Source organism: Barbus barbus (assembly GCF_936440315.1).
Source record: "Barbus barbus genome assembly, chromosome: 39".
Classification (NCBI taxonomy): domain Eukaryota; kingdom Metazoa; phylum Chordata; class Actinopteri; order Cypriniformes; family Cyprinidae; genus Barbus; species Barbus barbus.
The window spans coordinates 13319549-13343526 of NC_136717.1; the positions used below are offsets into that span (position 1 = coordinate 13319549).

Sequence of the window (23978 nt, forward strand, 5' to 3'; positions counted from 1 at the left end):
AAAAGCTGAAATACAAGTTAGATGTCCAAGTGGACTTGATCTGGGAGAGACCTGAAAGATATCAGTGTTATGTAAGACTACAGCCAGGAAGAGCGACACGTGCAACACCAACTGGAGCCCACAATAGACAGGCCAAGAGCTGGTGGTAAAGGTCATCTTTTAGTTCTGATGAATAAAAGCCTTCTTAAGCAATCAAATGAATTACAACAATAGAAAGTGGGCTGGTGAAGACAATGTTTGGGGTCTGAATCTTAATCCTTTGTTTCTGTTCGGCGGTTGTCCTGACATTCCATAAAGAGTAGGCTGATTCTCTTGGTTTGTTCAGGGTCTTGTGTTGGTACAGGACGCCTTGTTACTCTACACAGTAAGAATTGAGAGGTCATCACATCTTTGTGCCTACACACAAAAATATTTCTTGCCTTATATTTCTTTTTACAACTTTATTTTTGTACACTAAGTGTATGCTGTTCAAGGTTTGGGTTGGTAAGATTTTTTTTAATGTTCTTGAAAGAAGTCTTATGTCATTTATTTCTGTGATGACAAAGCTGAATTTTCAGCAGTCATTGCCCCACTGATTCAGAAATCAGTCATGTTGATTTGGTGCAAGACATTTGGTGCATCATTTCTTTTTCTTCTTATTAAAGCTGATTATGCTTAATATTTTTTGTGGAAATGAGACGTATTATTTGATGAACAGAAAGTTCAACTTTCTGCAAGAACTGCATTTATTTAATTTTTTTTTTTTACAATATTCAAGTCTTTACTGTTACTAATGATCAATGTAATGAACAATATTCCTGACCGTAAATTTTGGAACGGCAGTGTAGCTGACATTTTCAGAGTAGCAATAATGTGCTGGACATAAATGTAAATGTAGTGAAAAACATTGGACTATAGTTTGGCACTGCACACAGTGTCTAGGGACATAATATGTTTTTACCCTTGACTTTAAGCACTACAGCAAGGATAAGAACTAGTAACATGATCCAATATTTAAGTGTTTATTTTATCTGCTCTGATTCAGCAGATGTTTATATGAAGAGACTGTGTTGATTAAACACAGAGGGGTATAAAACTATCAAGGAGATTCTTGCTGAGATGGTTTATTTCAGTTTTATCTCTCAGAAGGAACTATAAATGGTAAAAAGAGCACATCTTTGAGTATGGGCAATAAATGTTTGGAATAGTATATACTATCTAACCTTTACTTACATTCCACTGCATTATAGCGTGTTGGAACTTGTTTTGTTTATGTATCTGTGATAGATCATCTCTTTGGATGCTTCACCCAAAGCTGGAAGATGCCCTGAGAAGTCACTCACTTTTTTCATTGTTGTTTTAGACAAAGGTTGCACAGTGGTTTCAGAACTGAGATGCAGGTACCTGTATCTGTAATAGGATGCTTTCTTCATCCAGTGCCCGTTTGCTGGACAACTGTTTCCTGAGAAAGGTATTCTGTCTTTCTTGCTCCTTCTGTTCAATTTTCAGGTTGCCGATTTCATCCTCCATTTTCTGTATCTTCAGGTTGCTGTCTTCAATCATTTTCACTAGCACATTTAGCTTCTCATAGAAAATACACAATTCCTGCTCTTTTTCTACAAGCTGCACGGCCCTGACAACACAAATGCAGATACAAAGTTATGGTGCAAATGCCACCCCAGACTGTGAGAATTCACCTGACAGATCTTATAACTCACCGCTGGTTGCGCTCTTGCATAGCAGCCTCGTAGCTTTTGCACATATGCAACTTTTTTTGCTCCAGCATGTTGATCGTGTCTGTGAGCTTGCCGAGGTTAAATTTCTGCTCCTCTCGTTTCTGGTGCATTTCTTGCAGAACCTGTAACACCCGTGAGAGCTCGTTCTTCATACGGTCTCTGAGCTTGTAGCTGTGAGAATGTTGTAGACGGGACTTTTGCAGCAACCTAGAGTGAAACCAAGCATGTTAACCAAACGTTATCTTATGGTGTGATGTAGACAGATTGTAATTTAAAAATACTAGGTATAACATATAACGTGAGAGCTACGGTACTTGTCTTTGTTGATAGCAATCAATTGCAGTGTCTTAAGATTTTCTTCCAGTTTGGCCAGCTTCTCTTGCACCTCTGTCAGGTTCTGGTTTGAGATATGGATCAGGCTCAGGTATGTGTTCCGCTCACCCTTGGTGACTTCATACAGTTTAGCAAACACACCCAGCCTGGTGAGGGTAAGAAGGGTAAGAAGGCACATGAGTACACATTTACTGAACAGACTACAAGCTAACAAACTTGATTCTTTCTATATTAGGTAAAAGTTTTAACTCTATTTCAGCCTGTCTATAGAGTACGTGTCAATCACCAGTAAATACCTTGACTGGGTCTCTTGAGTCTGTTTAAAGTGTTCTTGAATGACCAGTCCTTTCCCCTGCAGATCTTGCTTGGCACGCTTATATTTTAGCTGCAACAGCATTCATATCAATAAGCAAGCATAACAGAATAGCTCACCCAAAAATGACAATTCTGTTATGATTTTCTCACCCTCATGTTGTTCTATACCCGCATGACAAATAGGCAACATTTGAAATCAATAATGACTTAATAAACACATATAGACTTAGAATATAGCAATTGTTTTTAAATTGTATGGTGCTTTTTGTCATTTTTGGGCCCTTCTCATTGTATACTTTTCTCTATCATAGAAGAAAGAAAACTAGATAGGTTTGAAATGATATGAGGATGAGTAAATGCTGAAAGGAATTTAATTTCTACCTAGAATGATTAATACTTGGGTTTGCTCTTATCAGGGTTCCCACTCTAAGACAAATATCAAATTCCCTGACCTTTCCCTGATTTTCACTGAATAAAAAGCTGAATTTCCATGACCTATAATGAACAGAAAAATAGGTCGCTGTTGTGTTTCCTTTCCCATATTTGATAGCTCAATAGTAGTTTCACAAACTTTACATTTAGCTTTTCTGTCGTCTGCTTTTAACACCTAGTCTTTGAAGAGGTAATTTTGTAGCCAAAGCTCTTGAAATTGACATTTTCTGGCAAGTTTGCCTTAGTTAACAGGTACAGCCTGGTGACTACATTTGACTTGAGTGATTGCCAGTTGACAAGCGGGAAGGGATTAAAATGGCGCTGAAAAATAGCCTAACCATAACAATAGGCAAAATGCGTAAAACGAGATTTTATAAAAAATACGGTATAGAAAAAATACATTTTGATAAATGGAAACTAAAATTTAAAGAGACAAACTAAAATCCCTGATATTACATGACTTAGGCAACAAAAAAAAAAATTCCCTGATTTTCAATGTCTGGAAAAGACCTTTTAAAATTCCACATTCCAGATATTCCATGACCAGTGGGAACCCTGTCTTATAGAGCTCAGAAATAAAATCACAGGGCAACAGTGATGCTGATATAACTGTATTGAGCAGTAGGTAACCTGTGCTTTGAGCAGCTCACGGCTCTTCTGCTCTCTTTCATCTGCTTTGATAAGTATGAGATGATGAAGGTGATGAAGCTCGTCTCTACGGTGATAGGACTCTCTAATCAAAGCCTGTTCCTGCTCCACATACTCTTGAACCAGCTGGACCTTCAGATCTGCCACGGACTGCTACTCTCTCACACATACACACATGAAACACAAATGGACACAAACCAAAGACAATAGAATACCCAAGACTTGTCACTCAAATAGTTTTGAATGGGGGAAAATGCAATGCTCAGTATGGCTGCTCTGTCGAAGGAAGCCCCGCCTTCTGAATAAAAGAGCCAATGAAAATCTAATAGTCAGCATGTCACTGCAGCTGCGGTTAGAAGTTTCGTTTGCTATAGAAAAAGTCAGCATTCTGAGATACACTTTTAGGACTGCGCATATGCACTGGTTGGTTTAGCCTGAAAAATAAACCTTTTTTAAAACTATTTGAGCCAAAGAAACAACATTTATGAGACAGTTGTTGTCAGATTTAATTGGTGATTTCAAATATGAAATTTAATTGTAAGCTTGGTGAACAGTTTTGGAGAATTTAATGTTTCCCCATTCAAAGAGACAGGAGCTGAACATGCATGCCCGAGAGCCGTTTCAAAGATGGCCACCGAGTGACATGACTTGCCTTAAAGGGACTTTGACACAAACTCATTTTGAAATGCATCTTGCCACACCATTTAGACATTATGTAAACTGAAAGCCACTTGCCATTATGTACATACCTTGCTAATCCAACTACGTTTTAGGTTTTCCACTTCCTTTTCCAGATCTCTTCTTCTCTGCAACAAGCAGTCACCCTCTGGGACTGTCTCTCTCTGCACAAAAAAATAAACAACATATATAAAACAGGCAAATTAAACGTAATATAATTTAAAAGAGAAAGTGTATCTTGGGTCCTTTTTTTGGTGTAAAAGTTTTTTTTAAAGATCACCTTTGTACCTTCACTAGATTTAAACTTCATGACAGCATAAAAGATAATATCTACAATTTCAATGTCTCCTTTTTCCTGTTATTTTTTTCTATTGTACTGAAAAGATAGTTAAAGAGGAGACAGGAAATTATGGCTTAACTGGATGTTTGCGCACAAGTGCTACCACGCCATTTCTCTTACATAACAAAAATTTCAAAAATCCAAAGGAACTAATAGTTCCTTTTATTATAAAATAACCATGATCAGCTATTCCATACATAACGTGAGAAAGAAATGATTGTACAGCAATTGTGATATGCAGGATGTCCCAAAATATTTGCTTCTGCAATAAATCATTCTAAGTAAATGTTACTAAATCCTGGAAAATCTGAAAAACACTCTTACAGTATAATTATTGACATAATTAGGATTTTTTTATTAGGACTGTGTGTGGGCAGCAATATTGCATCTAAAGGTGAGCGTCTATATGTAGTTATTAGAAATTAGATGTGTTTTGAGTCACCTGAGCCTGCGTCCTCTCATGCTGCTGTTGAGTGTTAGCAAGAGAGTCTCTGGCCTGTTTCAGCTGCAGTTCATTCCTCTTCAGGGCTCGCATAAGCTTGTCTTTCAGCCGCGTATCTCGAGACAGTTTATCACGCAGAGACTTGCACTCAGCAACAATCTGCTCCATGTTGATGTCCAGTAGACCCCTGTAGTCCAAGACAATCAACAGTAGATTTACACAAACATTTGTTTATTTGACTTATAACACAGCTATATGACTAATTTGCAAACAGATGTCTTCCTCCAACCTTTGATCCATGAACATGGCCTCTTTTTCTTTGGTCATCTGCAGTTCTTTGAGTAATCTGTCTTGTTTGTTCTCTGCAGCCATTAGCTGAGACTTGTGGCCTTCTAGTTCCCGTATCACCTCTCTTTTGGCCTCCTTCACCTCATCACACTTTGCCTCCATCCTCTGCTGATGCTCCATGTGCTCCATACGGTGTTGCTCTATTACTGAAACCTGCTTCTCCAGCTCCCTATGACATGCAAACAGATCCAGTGCAATTTAGTCAGTCAAACATTTCCAGTGTTTTGTGTAACTTTGCTGGAACAAGCCACATACAATGTCTTGTGGGCAACCCTGTCGATCTCCTTTCCCAGTTGAACAGGTACGAGAAGCACCTGAGCCAGCTCAGCCTGGTGAAAGACATTGCTAACATGTGAAATCCACATTCCAAATTTCACAGAACAGATACTCCAGCCTAGTGATTAAAAGGTCTTTCTTACCTCATTGCTTTCAACAAGATCTTTTAATTTCTCCAGCTCATGTTGTTCTTTCTTTATATGTTTGTGTTGAGTCTCCATGCTCTCAGTTAAAGTCTTCACTTCCTGTCTAAGCTGAACCACCTCTTTCCTCACCTCTTCACAACTGTTCTTCATGTTAATGTACCTATTTTCTAGCTCCTGAGGACATACAGGACAACATAAATATATACAGTGCGATCCAAACATTTGTGACCATATTGAAAAACCAACTATATCTGCTATAATATAGACAACTATGTATGTACAGGTCAAGTATGTGCAAATTAGAAATGAGAAAAAATATATAAAATTAGTGGGTGTGAATGGATAATGTATTATAGTTGTGTGTTCCACGTTTATTGTTGAGTGTTCATGAGATGGATTGCCTGAGGGAAGAAACAGTTTCTGTGTCTGGTCGTTCTGATGCACAGAGCTCTGTAGCGTCGACCAGACGGTAACAGTTCAAAGAGGGAGCGTGCTGGGTGTGAGGGGTCCAGAGTGATTTTACCAGCCCTTTTGCTCACTCTGGATAAGTACAGTTCTTGGAGAGTGGGGAGGGTTGTACCAATGATTCGCCCAGCAGTCCGGACTACCCTCCGTAGTCTTCTGAGGTCAGATTTGGTAGCTGAGCTGAACCAGACAGTTATAGAAGTGCAGAGGATGGATTCAATGATGGCAGAGTAGAACTCTTTCAGCAGCTCCTGTGGCAGGTTGAACTTCCTCAGCTGGCGAAGAAAGTACAGCCTCTGCTGGGCCTTCCTGACAATGGAGTCTATGTGAATATCCCACTTCAGATCCTGGGAGATGGTGATGCCCAGGAATCTGAATGACTCCACTGCAGTCTCGGTGCTGTTCATGATGGTGAGTGGGGGGAGAGCAGGGGGGTTTCTCCTGAAGTCCACTATCATCTCCACAGTTTTGAGCGTGTTAAGCTCCAGGTTGTTAAGACTGCACCAGACAGCCAGCTCCTTAACGTCCTGTCTGTAAGCAGACTCGTCACCGTCCTGGATGAGGCCGATCAGTGTGGTGTCGTCTGCGAACTTCAGGAGCTTGACAGAGGGGTCTTTAGAAGTGCAGTCGTTGGTGTAGAGGGAGAAGAGCAGTGGGGAGAGAACGCAGCCCTGAGGAGCTCCAGTGCTGATGGTACGAGTGCTGGATGTGAATTTATCAAGCTTTACTAGCTGCTGTCTGTCTGTCAGTCAGGAAGCTGTTGATCCACTGGCAGACGGAGGTGGGGACAAAGAGCTGTGTTAGTTTATTTTGAAGGGTTTCCATGATGATGGTGTTAAAAGCAGAGCTGAAGTCCACAAACAGGATCCTCACATAAGTCCCTGGTCTGTCCAGATGCTGCAGGATAAAGTGCAGTCCCATGTTGACTGCATCATCCACAGACCTGTTTGCTCTGTAGGCAAACTGCAGGGGGTCCAGTAAGGGTCCAGTGATGTCCTTCAGATAAGCCAAAACCAGTCTTTCAAATGATTTCATGGCTACAGACGTTAGGGCCACAGGTCTGTAGTCATTAAGTTCAGTAATTTTGGGTTTCTTTGGGACGGGGATGATGGTGGAGCATTTGAAGCATGAGGGGACTTCGCACAGCTCCAGTGATCTGTTGAAGATCTGTGTGAAGATGGGGGCCAGCTGATCAGCACAGGTTTTTAGGCAAGCTGGTGACACATATCCTTCATTCCTATCCACACTGAAGCAGGATCACTGGAAGATAATTTTTTCCTGAGCTTGTCAGAATAATTCCTATTTGCCACTCTGATCTCCTTTTCCAGTGTGTATTTGGCCTGTTTGTACAAGACTTTATCCCCCTTTATGTAAGCATCTTCTTTGGCCTGACGGAGCTGTCTGAGTTTTGCAGTGAACCATGGTTTGTCATTGTTGTAGATTAGATGAGTCCTGTTAAGAATGCACATATCCTCACAGAAACTGATATAAGATGTTACAGTCTCTGTGAGCTCGTCCAGATCGGTGGCAGCGGCTTCAAAAACAGTCCAATCAGTCAGGTCGAAACAGGCTTGTAAATCCCGCTCTGTTTCGTTAGTCCATCTTTTAACAGATCTTAATACAGGCTTTGCAGATTTAAGTTTCTGCCTGTAGGATGGTATAAGATTAACCAAACAGTGATCAGAGAGTCCTAAAGCTGCTCATGGAACCGAATGATATGCGTCCTTTATTGTTGTGTAACAGTGATCCAATATATTACTGTCTCTGGTGGGACATGTGATGTGTTGTCTGTATTTTGGCAGTTCGCGGGAGAGATTTGCTTTATTAAAGTCCCCGAGAATGATTAAAACAGAGTCCGGGTGCTGTTGCTCACTCTCTGTGATCAGATCAGCGAGTTTCTGTAAAGCTGTGCTCACGTGTGCTTGCGGTCGAATGTAAACACTCACGAGAATGAACGAGCAGAACTCCCGCGGCGAAAAGAACGGCTTGCAGTTAATGAAGAGCGTTTCTAGATCTGAACAGCACATCTTCTTTAACACAGTTTTATATATGTATATATATATAAAAGTATTCAGACCCCCTTAAATTTTTCACTCTTTGTTATATTGCAGCCATTTGCTAAAATCATTTAAGTTAATTTTTTTTCCTCATTAATGTACACACAGCACCCCATATTGACAGAAACACACAGAATTGTTGACATGTTTGCAGTTTTATTAAAAAAGAAAAACTGAAATATCACATGGTCCTAAGTATTCAGACCCTTTGCTCAGTATTTAGTAGAAGCACACTTTTGATCTAATACAGCCATGAGTCTTTTTGGGAAAGATGCAACAAGTTTTTCACACCTGGATTTGGGGATCCTCTGCCATTCCTCCTTGCAGATCCTCTCCAGTTCTGTCAGGTTGGATGGTAAACGTTGGTGGACAGCCATTTTTAGGTCTCTCCAGAGATGGTCAATTGGATTTAAGTCAGGGCTCTGGCTGGGCCATTCAGGAACAGTCATGAAGTTGTCGGTGTCAGTCTGAGGTCTGACAGTCTGAGGTCCTGAGCACTCAGTCTGAGGTCCTGAGCACTCTGGAGAAGGTTTTCGTCCAGGATATCCCTGTACTTGGCCGCATTCATCTTTCCCTCGATTGCAACCAGTCGTCCTGTCCCTGCAGCTGAAAAACACCCCCACAGCATGATGCTGCCACCACCATGCTTCAATGTTGGGACTGGATTGGACAGGTGATGAGCAGTGCCTGGTTTTCTCCACACATACCGCTTAGAATTAAGGCCAAAAAGTTCTATCTTGGTCTCATCAGACCAGAGAATCTTCAGGTGTTTTTTAGCAAACTCCATGCGGGCTTTCATGTGTCTTGCACTGAGGAGAGGCTTCCTTCGGGCCCCTCTGCCATAAAGCCCAAACTGGTGGAGGGCTGCAGTGATGGTTGACTTTCTACAACTTTCTCCCATCTCCCGACTGCATCTCTGGAGCTCAGCCACAGTGATCTTTGGGTTCTTCTTTACCTCTCTCACCAAGGCTCTTCTCCCCCGATAGCTCAGTTTGGCCGGACGGCCAGCTCTAGGAAGGGTTCTGGTCATCCCAAACGTCTTCCATTTAAGGATTATGGAGGCCACTGTGCTCTTAGGAACCTTAAGTGCAGCAGAATTTTTTTTTAACCTTGGCCAGATCTGTGCCTTGCCACAATTCTGTCTCTGAGCTCTTCAGGCAGTTCCTTTGACCTCATGATTCTCATTTGCTCTGACATGCACTGTGAGCTGTAAGGTCTTATACAGACAGGTGTGTGGTTTCCTAATCAAGTCCAGTCAGTATAATCAAACACAGCTGGACTCAAATGAAGGTGTAGAACCATCTCAAGGATGATCAGAAGAAATGGACAGCACCTGAGTTAAATATATGAATGTCACAGCAAAGGGTCTGAATACTTAGGACCATGTGATAGTTGAGTTTTTCTTTTTTAATAAATCTGCAAAAATGTCAACAATTCTGTGTTTTTCTGTCAATATGGGGTGCTGTGTGTACATTAATGATAAAAAAAAGAACTTAAATGATTTTAGCAAATGGCTGCAATATAACAAAGAGTGAAAAATTTAAGGGGGTCTGAATACTTTCCGTACCCACTGTTTATATATACATACATTCATAATTTATTTATACATATTGGAATTAGTTAATATAAATATAATATAATATACATTTCTATAATATAAATAGAAAATAAAAGTATGTCCTATATACACCGTTTTGAATTTTAGATGAAGTAGAAAGATTTGATGTGTTGTTATTGCAGCATTTCAGTTTTGTGTGTGTGTGTGTGTTTTGGAGCATTTCAGTCTACCTAGTGAAACAACATGATTTGTCTAGAATACCCAGTGGTGAATTCATCCTAAATCATCACGGTCCCAGCAATACTTACAGCCGGTTTAGGTTGTTCCTGGTATTCTTTCTCAAGACAGAGCTTCTCCTCTTTTAGACTAAAAAGGAGAAACAAAATTCTGTGAAACAAATTTCATGCATTTTACAGAAATCAGGATGTGAACAGAATCAAGATATGAAGCAATTCATACAAAAAGGAACTCAAATATGCATGATATAAACTTTGAGAAGCAAAAAAGAATTTGTAACCACACAGGATATTTCACAATTATAAATGTGGCTAAGGTTTTTGAAGATTTTCATGTGTACAAATATTCTAGCTGAATGCAAGTACTGCTGTTAGCATGAACCGAACTGCCCCAACAAAGGAGATTACAGTGAGCAAAAGCATGCTGTGGAAAGTGAATCCATGTCAGTTTGGCTAAGGATGAAAGATCCACTCAGGACATGCTGTAATAGCCACATGTGTAGAAACTACATCTGGCTGTAATATGCCTGCAGTATGAATTCCTGTCTATCCAACTTACATACATTAAATACAGTTGTTTGCATGCTGAGGAATGCACACACATGCACCACGGTACTCTCCATAATGGCAGATGATTTGAAGGAGAAGAATTGTTGAATAAAGTCATTATGTTTGTTTTCTTTGATTATAAAAAGTATTCTTGTAGCTTTGTAAAATTACGGTTGAACCACTGATGTCACATGGACTATTTTAATGATGTCCTTACTATGTTTCTGTGCCTTGAACATGTCAGTTGTGTTGCTCTCTATGGAGGGTCAGAAAGCTCTCGAATTTCATCAAAACGATCTTAATTTGTGTTCTGAAAATGAATGAAGGTCTTACAGGTTTGGAACCACATGAGGCTGAGTAATTAATGACAGAAATTTCATTTTTAGTTGAACTAGCCTTTTAAGATTATTAGTAGCTTTTGGCATTTTTTAATAGTTATTTCACATGTTTGTTACAAAAGTTACATAGAAGAATGTCAGCAAACACTGTCTGAAAGCAGTGTGATCCATGACTCAGCATACAGTGTTCTTTTTTGATTTCGGACAGGAGGAGGCGAGTGTTCAAAGGGATGCAGATAAATTACCTTTCAGTCTGCAAGTCACAGCGAGTCTTCACTAAACCATGTCAAACACCTCTTTTTTCTGCATATTTAGGCAGAGCCACACATCTTGGTATAGTCCTGCAGAGCATCTTACCACTCAAACTGGAACTGCGTCTGGTATTCTCTTTCTTCATCCTCCTTCAGCTGGTTGTAGTACTGCAGAAGGGTTTGTTTCAGTTTGCTGACCTCTGTGTCTGGTCCCTCTGGAAACAGCTCGGCCTTCTCCAGCTCCTGCTTCTGCTGATCCAGCATGGTGCGTAAGGCCTTTGCCTCCTGCAGCAGATGCATTTCTGTTTCCTGAGAACTTCTTAGCGTTTCATGTAAGAGGTTGAAGCTGGCCCTAAGACGAGCCATTTTCTCCCCGCTGATCTTTCCCACGGAGAACAACTGAGGACAAAGATGAAAAACAACTATCAATGATCCAACAGCCAAATAAACATTAGCTTAAATGCATTTCAAAGCTAAACAGGTTGATGGGGATCTACTGAGAGTCATTTCAGGTGCGTCTTAGAGCAAATCCACATGTGTTCCACTTGCATTTGAACTCCAGAATGGAAAGGATGGAACTAAGCTTTGAGTGTTGCTTATCTGACCACTGAAGTTGACGCATCTCTGATTATCAACAGAAAATCTGAACATGTGTGGTTTTCTCCTTTATAGTGGAGACAAACTCAAGGTTTGAGAGCTCGTACCCAAGATATGCAGTAAATCTCTTCCAGATTTGAAGATTTTATACTTGCTGTGCAGAGCTGGGATCCATATAATGTTGAAGATCTTTCACATTAATATTAACTGCTTTGATGTAAGCTTAATTTAACTTACAGACAATACGCAAATGAAATCCAGGTTCTGTGAGATACAGGCTCTTACAGTTAAATATGTGTGTACTGTCTTAAAGTGCAGTCACAAAAAAGCTACAAAAAGGTCTGTTTTCCATTTTCAATTGTGTAGCGATACAGGTTACTGTAAAACCCAGCAGATGGTCACACATTTATGATTATTTCTAATTTTCATCGCCATTGTTTTCAAGAGCTTGTGATAATGTTGCACCAAATTAATTCACTAGAAGTTGTTTTTGACATTTGCTGGACATTTTTCTTGAGAAGCAGCTTGTGTATGATCACTTCCTATTTTATAGTACTTTTATTTTGAGACTTCCTGCAGTGAGCCAAGGCAGGAGACTTAAAGCTGGTTACTGTCAAGTTTATGGGAAATCATATGTCACACATGTGGAGGACCAGCTTTGAAGTAAAACACTGGAGCACATCTTACAATAGGCAATTTGGGATAACATTTCTCTGTGCTGATCTATTAGAAAGAAAAACGAGTGTAAAATGGAGTATATTGATGATAACAGACTTCTGCAAAAAATTACAGCACCAATTCAATGGGAAAAAACAAAACAAATCTGACGCTATTTCTGGCAGACGTCTCGACACATCTGCTAAAGATTAAATAAATACTACAGTTTATGACACCAAAGTCTCAAAAGAAGCTTGTTCGTTTTTCAGCCAATAGTACAGGAAAACACTGCTTTGTGACAACAAATGATCCTATGTCAAACAGAAATGTTCATTTTTGAATGAACTTTAATCACTTTAAATCTAATTCTGTTTCAACAAAAAGCTCCAACTAGTGCTTTCACAGCACTTGAATTGCTTATCTGGCTCATTCTTTCATATACTGTAGCTTAAACTCAGGGTAAAAAATAAAGACAAACATCATTCCTAAATACTGTGTCATAGTGCTGTGTTTCAAGAGAAAGGGTGAGTGGTCCTATTCCACCAAATTCTTCCTGCGTTGATGTCGACTGTGCAATTATGCAATACACAGCTGCCCCACCCACACTTTCGTTCTCTCTCTCTCTCCTCTGATATTAATGGCAAAGCTGTTGCACTTTGAGGCAGTTCTCTTCAGTTCTCGCTCTCAGTTTGGATCACTGTATTTCAGAACATGAAACTGGTGTACGTGTGCTGTTCTCTGCTGATAGCCGTCTGGCAGGAGGTAGAGGCTTCTGGTAGTGGCCCCTCTGGGGTTCTGGACAGGGTGTCAGGAAGTTCCAGCTGCTCCCAGGTGAGACTGAAGCCAGCTGGGCAGTGTGAAGATGAGGAAGAGTGCCCATACCAGATCACAGTGCCACCGCTGACTATCCAGCTTCCCAAACAATTCAGACTACTGGAGAAGACCATGAAGGAACTGCAAAGCTTGAAGGAGACAGTAAACAGGTTGAAGAGCTCCTGTCTGGAGTGCAGCTCACAGCAAGTGGACCTCAACTTGCAGAAGGACAGCGGAGACCCTCCGACAAGCAGCGCAGAGCAGAATCGAGGGGATACCAGCACGAGAGTCTATCGGAATGGGAACAACAGTGATAATGACATTGTACAACACATGCAGGTGAAGATGAATCGCATGTCTATCAGCCTGAAGAATGCACGTTCACAGATTAACTCCCTTCAGGGACGTCTGGAGGAACTTAACCTCCTCAATCTGCAAAATGTGGAGGATATAGTGGACAGAAAAGTTGAGAACATTACCGGGATTGTCAACAAAATCAGCAGCACTTGCACAAATTGTCCAGGTCAACAACAACAACAACTTCAGCGTAAGTTAAATTAAGTTAAATAATTCTACTTAAAAAGGCTCAATGTGAGTATATTTTCATGAATACCATATGAAAATATTGTATAAATAAATATATATTATACACACACACACACTTGAGTTCTGTATAAGAGCATAAAGTGTCTACTCTAATGCTCACCAAGGCTGCACCTATTTGATCAAAAATACAGTAAAAAAATATATATTTTGTGAGATATTACAATTTAAATTAAAATATCTCTTTTCTATTTTACTATATTTTAAAATGAAATTTATTCCTGTGATGGCAAAGCTGAATTTTCTGCAGTCATTACTCCAGTCTTCAGCGTCATGTATAAGAACCTATTTAGGACACACAGAACTGGGGTAAACTAGAAAATCATTTAGATCATTTACATATAAGAACCTCACAGAATGCTTTCAAGCTGCCTCCTCAAACAGGGGCTATCGCATTGAAGTTTCTTCAGTATCTTATTAGGCAAATTAACTGCCAGGAGACAGGCTTCTGGAATAGTTTTGCAAATCCTTATTGAAATCTTCTGACTTGGATTCACAAAATCAGATGTGGAATGAAAACGAATTAAACCAATGCTTGCATTTCAAAAATTAAAACCTGCTGCAGGGATGAACCCTAGTCACAGAATCACATGGTGATGAAATAAATGTAATAAGCACCACTGAACCAAATTGGGTCATCTACACAATTTTATCAAGCATCACAGGACAAACACATACAATTGTGTTGATCTTCTGTAATCTGTATGACCTTAAAATGATAGTTCATCAAAAATTACATTTCTGTAATTCTAAAACTTAATTTACTTAATTTACTCACCTTCATGTTGTTCCAAACCTGTATGAATTTGTTTCTTCTGCTGAACACAAAATTTAATATTTTAAAGAATGTTGGTAACCAGAGAGTTGCTGGTAGCCATTGATTTCTATAGTATGGGAAAAAATACTACGGAAGTCAATGGGAACCAGAAACTGTTTGGCTATACACATTCTCCAAAATATATCATATTGTGTTCAGCAGAAGAAACAAACTCATATAGGTTTGAAACAACATTGAGTAAATGATTGTTTTGAATAAATGGTAACAGATTTTTATTTTTGGGTGAAACATTTCTTTCAGTTCCTGATGCATGTAAATTGTATAGCATGCTTAAACGTCTCTCTCTTCACAGACCTCACAAATATCGCTCCCAGAGACTGCTCTGACATCAGTGTACTGGGGCAGAGAAGAAATGGGGTGTACCAGGTGACCCCTGATCCCAGAAATGGCAGCTTTACAGTGTACTGTGACATGGAGGAATTTGGTGGTGGGTGGACTGTCTTGCAGCGTCGCATCAACGGCAGCGTGAGCTTCAACCGCACCTGGGCTGAATACAAGAAGGGCTTTGGTGACCCTAAAGGCGAGTTCTGGCTTGGCAATGATAAAATCCACCTGCTCACCAAAACCAAGGACATGATCCTGCGCATTGAGCTTGAAGATTTTGAGGGCACACGTGGGTATGCCAAGTACGAACAGTTCTACGTATCCAATGAGTACCTCAATTATCGGCTGTCTTTGAGCGGGTACTCGGGGACTGCTGGAAATGCTCTGCAGTTTAGCAAACACTTCAACCATGATCAGAAGTTCTTCACTACACCGGACAAGGACAATGACATGTACCCCTCAGGGAACTGTGGAGCGTACTACGGATCAGGCTGGTGGTTTGATGCCTGCATGTCAGCAAACCTCAATGGAAAATACTACAAAACAAAGTACAAAGGGAAGCGGGATGGGATCTTCTGGGGCTCGTGGCACAACCTGACTTCTGAGTACTATCCGACAAACTACAGACAAACATTTAAAAATATCAAAATGATGATAAGGCCAAAGAATTATGCACCCTAAGCCAAATGAAGTATAAACGAACAATTATTTTTGGGGCAGTTATGCACTTTTCCTCAAGAACAGCTTATAAAGATATAGCTTGTGATTCATTACAAATCCTAAAATGTTAACAGAACTGCATTTAAAAAATAAAACGTATAAATATGTATTTGCAAGGCACATAAAAATGCTATCCATCATCTAGTCTAAATATACCAGATCTTGAGTTATGGTTTCATTTTTTTGTGTATGTGCTACTGCCATCTTGTGTTTAACTGGTTTACACCATCCTGTTTATAGACTCCTGATGAGTGCATTGTTTCCCTGCGTTGATGTATTCAGTGGAACACACTGAATACATTTTGATTATTTGATTTATGCCATCCATAATCTGCTGGTGGACTTTTTTTTATTGTAAATATATATTTTTACTGAAAGTTACTTTTTTACTGTAGGCTAGATGTTTATACAGATGGCTGAAAGCTAACAGACATGCATTAAAGGCCCATAAGGTTGACAAAATGAAACTATACTATATCTGTGACATTCAAGGAGGAAATGTACAGTATTTATTTTGAAAGCATGGGATGATTTTTAAGTATTGCTGTGTGACTAGGCAGACCTTGATGAGAGTTTCTTTATTAGCCAAATTTTTCAAAAACTGTATGTTGGAGAAATTATATCAAACACCTCAATGTGTGCTTTTAAAGATACATTCATATTTTTTATAAAACAAATAAAACTGCATCTAAACATTAAGAGTTGGTTTTGGACTTTTTCACACAGTCACTCAGTTGAGCACATTTTTGTACTTAATTCAATTCTGATGCCACATGTATGATGAAAACCAAAAAAAATACCTGTTAATCACATTAGTGTCATGGTAATTTACCAGTTTTGCCAAATTATAGGAAATGAAGAGACAGCTGAACAAGATGAATTATTATTTTAAAGAGCTTCTACCTGTTCCAGGTACTGCAGGGCTGGATTTGATGATATGACAGCAGGTTGTTCATGATGTGGATCAGCTTCTGGAGCTATTGCAGAAATGGGCGTGGCACTCTCACTGGAGCCTTCCTCCTCCTCAGAGCTCCGCCCCTCTGCTTGACTCATGAGCTACAAATAATACATTTACTTTTAAAGACACTAATATGAAAATGATATTTTAATCTGCTAAATCCATGCATGCACTCCTTCCCACTGCTTTACATCATCTTGAGCCTGAGCTCTGAAACTACACCTCTGCATGATTTAGAGCAAGTTTGCGGCAGCTGTAGACAATTAACCTCATTAATTGGGGACACGTATTTAGTGGAAACGCTGCTTATTCTTCCAGTCACTGACAATAACAAACGCTAGTTATCATGGCTCAACATAACGAAGCTCAAACGGACGCCGCACAGAGTTACTTAGGTAGACTGTTAATAATTTAAACGGTATTAATATACACTATTAGAGTGTGAAATATTGTTGTATTATAGTATTTTAATAGTATTAGGCAGCTTTTCTGTGTTTTAGCACAAATCTTGGCCGAGTGTTCACTTCCAAGCTGTTAAAATGGTCTCAAGCTCTTCTGACCCACTTAATAATAATGCAAGTATTTCATGTGAACTTTCTACATTTAGTCCGTTTAGTATTACTGTATATCAAGCAAGTTATGTCTTTCGACGCTGTCTTTATAACTTACCGTAATGTTTAAGTTCTTTAGCCGTGAAGTCCTTCAATCTCTGTCCTTTCAGTCTCTGTTTTCCTGCGCGCGACGCGGTCTCCATAGCAACTCCTCCAGAGGGGATCAAGCGCGCGCGCAGCCGAGCTTTTGGCGTTAACATGGTTTATTTTCTGAAACGTTTCTGACAGTATAACTTTTTTTTTTTTTTTTTTGCAGATACGGAAACGGATAAGATCTACATAAGTGCATTTAAACGCAGACAACCGTTAACGTCCTCGCCTAACCGCCAGTACGTTTTGGCCGTCGTCTCTCCTCTGCAAAAACAGGACAGCTGTGAAACTGGTAAGGACCCATGAGAGATGCCTGTCCATACTGTATGAAATGGATGGTTGTGTGTGTTTTTTTTTATTTTTTTTTTTACGTATCCTGTTTATTATGCAGAGAAAACTGTTGAAGGGAAAAGTTTATGCGCTTGAAAATGTGTACTCTTGACTCAGCATGGTGTACTACATGCTTCTATTGGTACTGCTTCAGTGTGTGTGTGTGTGTGTGTGTATATATAGTATGTATAGTTTATTTAATAAAATACCCGAATAACTTCCTATGGTTTTCAAAAATGTCCAGTTTTGAGCAGACTACAGAATACCACATTCCACAAAGCAATCCAATTTCGCTCTCTGTTAGTAAGCTAGTATTCACCTAAGTTTTGAGCATCCTGACTGGAGTGCACTGGCCTCGAGTGCATTGTGACCGCCTGAACTGATGGAATTGTGACTTTACCAGTCTTGGCAGATGACAGATCTTCTCGAGCGTCTTCACCTGCTCATGCAATTAACAGAAGAGACATCCGATATGATTACAGGTAAATGTGAAGTTAAATGCTATAAAAAAAATAAAAATTCCCCCCTCAAATGTTTGTTTCTCCCCCCTCCCTTTTAAATGTTGCCTGTAGCCCAGTACATTGGACTTGGTCAACAGTGACCACTTTTGAGCCTTTTTCTTTTGACGAGCGTGATTCTGCACGGAAAGTTGAGCGTGAGAGAAAACTGCAGGAGATACGCCAGATGCAAGAACGGCAATGGGTGAGCATGACATCATCTGAAGTCTGTCACTCTGAAGATTCAGTTACCTAACAGGGCTCATATTCACAAAACATTTTATCTTGCCACTAAGAGTTCTCCTAAATGGCGATAAGAGTTTTCTCTTAACCTATTCTCAAAGCTGCTGTGACAACTTTCCCTTAGGAATAGAGAGAAGTCTTGAGCAAAGAGTAAGGGTGGGGTTGAACTCCTTGTTATGGATGGTGTCCGCATGCTTACCAACTGCGACACAGGGATTGGCTGATGGGGAGGAGTCCCTGTCAGAGATTGATTCATAGGAATATTGTTAAACACTGTTACCGTATTCAAATAAAGGTTTAATAAAAAATGTAATTGCCACATTGAAAAAGATTTTAAAATAAAGGCTAAGTGTCACTAATTAAACAATATAATGTACGTTTATGCTCCGCTAATTGTCAGCCTGTATGCTTGTAAAAAATGAGTGAATATGCATCTAAACAGCCTTTTAATTAACGGAGTAGAATAATCATGGCTGATAGGAAGATGTGCGAACAAAGAAAACCAAGCTGGACACAAGAACAGCTGTTAATTCTTGCCCAACTGGTTAATGAAAACAAGCATATAATCAAAAGGAAAATTTGAAGTTGTGATGACCTCCCAAATCAATGGCGATACCTTTTTAAAAGCACATAGTCAAATGTTTATAAAATGTTTACGGTCCAAGGCAGATTGCCAGCAACTGACGTTTTAGGATAGTTTATAGTTTGGCCTCGGTGACTTGGGAGTCCTGTTCACTACTCTTAATGTTTCACAGCTTTAGGAGCTAGTTTTAGTGCTAAAACGCTTTGTGAAATACTTTTTAGAGCAAAAATTTAGAAGTTCTAAATTTAGGACTGACACCCATTATTTTTAAGATGAGTTAAGTTGGCGAGTTATGAGCTACTTTTAGCTTTAAGATGTTTTGTGAATACGGGCCCAGATGTGTTTTGGAATATGTAAAATGCCTATTTTGACTTATTTTTCAGCGTTCAAGATTTAGAGCACATCCAGTAAGAAGATACAAACCACTTGTTCAACTCTGTGGACAGTCCCAGACCCATTCACAACAGTCAAAATAACGTCTAAAAGAAACTTAAGATTCGTCTTGTTTTTAAGTGTTTTAATTAAATAAACTAACAAATTTGAAAGCACAGCTTTTGTCAGTAAAAGATTAATGAAATTTGTGAAATGGGGGGTCTAATAACAAATGTTCGAATCGGTCTTATTTTGCACATCCTGCATTCAGGCTACAGGTCTTTCCTAATGCAGTGCATTTTGGTGTCCGCATCATGCGTCTTTCCAGCTAATAAAAAAAAATATATATTTTTTTTTTTTGTAATCTCTCTTGCTCATACGTTTTGCTTGGGCACTTTGCCATTGAGTGTCAATTTTCTATCTGGATATTTAGATTTGTCATGGGCCCTGTTTCTCACTTGGCTGCCCGTTGATGGTAAGCAACATTGCTCAAAAAGTTGCCCCGTGTATCATCAGCCTTACAATGCCCGAGCTTGCCCTGTGTTGACCTTATGTATCCCCGCCACTTTTTAGCCCTGCGTTTGTTGTATTGTCTTCTGGTTGCATTTCCACAGTGCTCTCCGGTTTTATGAATGAACCGTTCGTTTTAAAATCTTCCTGGTCAACTGACATTAAGACATTTGCTTTAAACATTACTACGCTCATAATAACTTAACTCTGCAATGCATAAATCCACACATTACCAGCTAAATTACTCTCAGACAGCGACGTCATAGAAATATACAGAGCTACTGCACAAATGGGACTTCAAAGACAATATTCTAAATATGGTGGCGTGCTTGTTTCGCTGGAGAATACGGTCATTAACACCCTGATACCCAAATAAGCTTGTTACAGACAGTACAGCATAACCATAATTCACAACAATGTCTACTGATTACTAGAGACAAGGTTTCACCTTCATACTGTAAAAAGAAAGTTACACATTCATGCTTGGAAGACTGATTCTAATGTAACCCTATATCACTTTCTGGTTCTTGCTGAACCCATCCAGAAGGGGGCAATGGATCCCCATTTTTGTACCCAGAAGCCTTTCGTTCATTGCTATGCTTCAGAAGAGGCCATTCTCCCTTTAAAACCCAAGACATTATGTAATCACAAGCCTGTCAAAAGAGCTTCTTAGTAATGTCATGCTGCAGGTAGATCTGTCAAGACTAATTTAGTTGTAGACTTTGATTGTATTTCTTATGCTCCAGAGCTAATATCACACGTATGAAATGCTTTAGGAATTTGTGGACTGAAATGAGTGTACAAGGTCTCTCTGTCTGCAAGAAGCCACTGGGGAGACTAGTCACAAAAGGTTGGATGAGAATTTAGAAACATAAAGATGAAGGGAGAAAAGCTTAGTGCGAGTGGGTGGATGTATAGGGTATTTGCTTCATGCTGGACATTGCTTCTGTGGTGGAAGATGGAAATAATTACCAGTGTCTGTCTGCCATAGACCGGAACCCTTTGGAGAAAAAGGAAAAAAAGCAACCTAAAATTGACATGGATATACAGAGAGAAAGGCAAACCACAGTGCTTCCATTCCACGGAGTAGAAGTTCCCACCCCAGCCACAGCATTAAAGAGGTCCCTTGCTGTTGGATTTTTCCTTCTAGCTTAAGAATATGAGAATACTGCATCAAACAGACATCTGTAAAATCTATAGAGAATCCAGAGACAAACACATTGCTCCGGGAGTCACCTCAAATGTGGTGGCAGCTCTGGTTTATAATTTAGTTCGCTTACAACTGTGCAAACGTTTACAAATGCCACCCGTCTGAATATTCAGATATTCCACATCACTGCCATAAGATTTTGTCTTCCAATTATGCACGTGAATCTCTCAAGGCTTCAAATTTTAATGCCACAAGTAATTTCTTGAAACGCACAATTTTGCTTTTAAGGTTTTGAGCAGTTTGAGTGAGGAACCGAATGGAAAGATTTTCATGAAAGCTTTGTGCAACTTGAAGAATACTCTGATTATCCTTGAACCACAATTATAACTTTGGAGAGACATGGAGCCCGGAGGGACATTCTGTCCAATCTGAGTAAACACAGGAGACATGTAGAGACAATGTCAACTAACTCAAAAACCTTGTAAAACCTAATAGAAAAACAGCCAGAAGGGAAAAGTATAGTGCAAAAACAAAGTCTACAATGTCTTATCTTCCATCAAGTTCAAAAGGGCAGAATCCTGAATGGTGAAGCCACTGTGTTTGGGAATATGATGTCTAAAACGTAACCTAAGGACAGAACAGGACAGTGTTAACCAACACAGCCATATTAAAAACTGCCTGTTTTCACCCCAAATAAGGACACAACTTCAAGATGCTGTTTTTAAAGACCAATTAAGACTGAAAATCAAACCCTTTCCTAGTAAAAACAAGTCATTAATGTCACTGTGTCTCAATGTTGAGCAGGCTAGTTATGGCGGGCTATGATGTAGAACTTCTCCTGATGTTTTTTCCAGGTCAACCAGCCCATTGAAGTCATGTTGGGTCACTGCGCTGAGATTTGGAGACCGTCAGCATGCTTTTTTTCAGGTGAAATCATTTGTGCAGATGTTTGCACAAGTCTTTCTGTCCACTCACAATCTCCAACTCTGACCCAAAGGTCAGACATCTGTGGGAGAGGAGCTGTGGGAAGAGGTTCAGAAAGTGTAGTATTATCCCAGGATTGCCGAAACAGTCATTCAAGAAAAGACAGAGGGTGCACCATCTGGTTGGCTGGCTGAAGTCCTGTAGGTGCACAAGCCCAATCAAAAAGGAAAAACTAATCCTAGCATGGAGGTGCAGAGGAGGCTCTAGAGGATGCAGTTTTACGAGATTAGCAGCTGCAATGCTGTATAATTCATATTCAGTTCAGATTTTTTTTAGAGATGATAGATTAGTTCTGCCAAACAGACATCTGAGATAGACGTTTGTCTGTCTTATCAATTAATTTAAAAGTTGCATCATTCCATAATATATTGCACACACTCAAACACACGTTAGTGAGCCCTCTTGATTTTTTTTTATAACTGCTCCTGGCTCATTTCCTCCTCCCCGTCTCCTGTAGAGCCACCTGCAGACACATAACACAAGAAAACATTGGGAACAAGCAAAACCGTACTGCCGTGTTTCACATTATTCCCACACTTTGTTTCAGATACGATCAGTGCTACATGGTCAAACTGAACTGAACTACCTTGTTTTTTGTTTTGTTTTTTGGTATATGCTTGTACGTCATTGTTTGACTGATATTTCACAGCTTTACAGACATAAAGTCTTTACTGTGTGGTTAACAAACAAAATTGCAACAGTCATTTTTAATTTTCGCTGCTGAGGAGCGAGTCTTGTGAAATAACTATTGACTGCAAAACAAAAATTCAAAATATCAACCACATGCAGTACAGTGACAGCAGCAACTATGGTTTCCCCTCAGCAGGTCTCCCAGGTTGCACCTCTTCCGTAAACCAGGCAAGAGCTGCAGGGTGATGTAGTGGATGGTTTAAGTCATTAAAAATACTATGTAAACTCTGCTAGTCATTACAAGTAAAAGTGGATTTGTGAGATCTTGTGCCTGACTTCTGTGAAACAACAGGAAAAGAAAGCTTTGGAATTCTGTTGTCAAATTGACAAATTTGATACCTCCCAGGATAAGTAAGGATAAACCTTGTCCCTTTCTTCCAGGAAACAAGCTGAAAAATTTGCACGTTTGACACTCTGTAATAAGTATGCTTGTATTTGCAGAAATCTCTAAATAAACAGCCAATAAACTGCTATTAACATGTCTGTTGATGTGATGTTGCAACACCAGAAGCATTGCATTGGAAAACAAGCCAGAGATGAGACAAGAGATGCAAGGGAAAGAAATACACGAGGCTCAGACGAGAAGCTGTCCTGCAGGAACTGACACTAATATGAGAGAAGGGGGAGTAAAGGAGGAAGTCACATGGGAGGAGATGGATATAAGGACAACAAGACCGTTTATCTTTGGTTTGACTATGATAACTGTTTGGAGCCCAAGCAAGGACACTGCCCTTCTTTGCTCTTTTGGCATGTTTTGACTGAGTTTTGCAAGTGTGTTGTTTTTTTTTTAAGGGTAAACGGAGTTATACTATGACTGCGTTTTTCACGTTGCTGCTTTCGGAACCGTTGTTGGGATACATACACTGACATACAGTGGGTTGATGTTATTTTCTACACTGGCAGGACTGTTTTAGGGTTGACTTATGCAAAATAAAATTAAATCTGACAATGTGGGTGCATCTTTTAATGCATTTTATGTGGCCTAGAGAAGCTGACCTCATCACGCTCTGGTAGGGTTCACAGTGTGGGTTATGCAACTGTTTTGTTTGACAGGCTTTGACAGGTTTCAGCAGTTGGGCTAAGGATCTAATTGGTTTTGATCTCACAAACCTTTATCACTTGTTGCCTCTCTCCCTAAGTTTATAACCGTATACAAATTCTGGAATCATTCATTAATTTTGGAATACCAATGTTATGTTTATAAACCTTACAGTTGTAAATCGTCGATATGTCTAGTAAAATAATTGCTTGCAGAGATAACTGGGCTGGAGAACTGTTTAT

At 39.7% G+C, this 23978-nt stretch overlaps 2 protein-coding genes across 3 annotated transcripts in view; one reads left to right on the forward strand and one right to left on the reverse strand.

The window, feature by feature from the left end:
- LOC306858690 (coiled-coil domain-containing protein 146-like) overlaps positions 1-17403 on the reverse strand; it is a 20817-nt gene extending 3414 nt beyond the window's left edge. Inside the window, exons 1-14 of one of the 2 annotated variants that reach the window (XM_079399334.1) lie at positions 17307-17403; positions 16583-16735; positions 11234-11526; positions 10062-10119; positions 5671-5847; positions 5507-5580; positions 5193-5420; positions 4904-5090; positions 4193-4285; positions 3426-3596; positions 2345-2433; positions 2030-2194; positions 1698-1922; positions 1384-1612 (exon numbers count right to left, since the gene is read on the reverse strand). In XM_079399334.1, coding sequence (XP_079255460.1) covers positions 1384-1612; positions 1698-1922; positions 2030-2194; positions 2345-2433; positions 3426-3596; positions 4193-4285; positions 4904-5090; positions 5193-5420; positions 5507-5580; positions 5671-5847; positions 10062-10119; positions 11234-11526; positions 16583-16732 — 2139 coding nt within the window. In that variant the 5' untranslated portion in view covers positions 16733-16735; positions 17307-17403. The remainder of the gene's footprint in view (positions 1-1383; positions 1613-1697; positions 1923-2029; positions 2195-2344; positions 2434-3425; positions 3597-4192; positions 4286-4903; positions 5091-5192; positions 5421-5506; positions 5581-5670; positions 5848-10061; positions 10120-11233; positions 11527-16582; positions 16736-17306) is intronic. The other variant, XM_079399335.1, reaches the window with a different exon arrangement.
- Positions 13018-16376, forward strand: LOC306858692 (fibroleukin-like). Its single transcript, XM_079399337.1, has 2 exons — positions 13018-13741; positions 14928-16376. The coding sequence occupies exons 1-2, from the start codon at positions 13093-13095 to the stop codon at positions 15638-15640; spliced, it is 1362 nt and encodes a 453-aa protein (XP_079255463.1). The 5' UTR covers positions 13018-13092; the 3' UTR covers positions 15641-16376.
- Positions 17404-23978: the final 6575 nt, after the last annotated feature.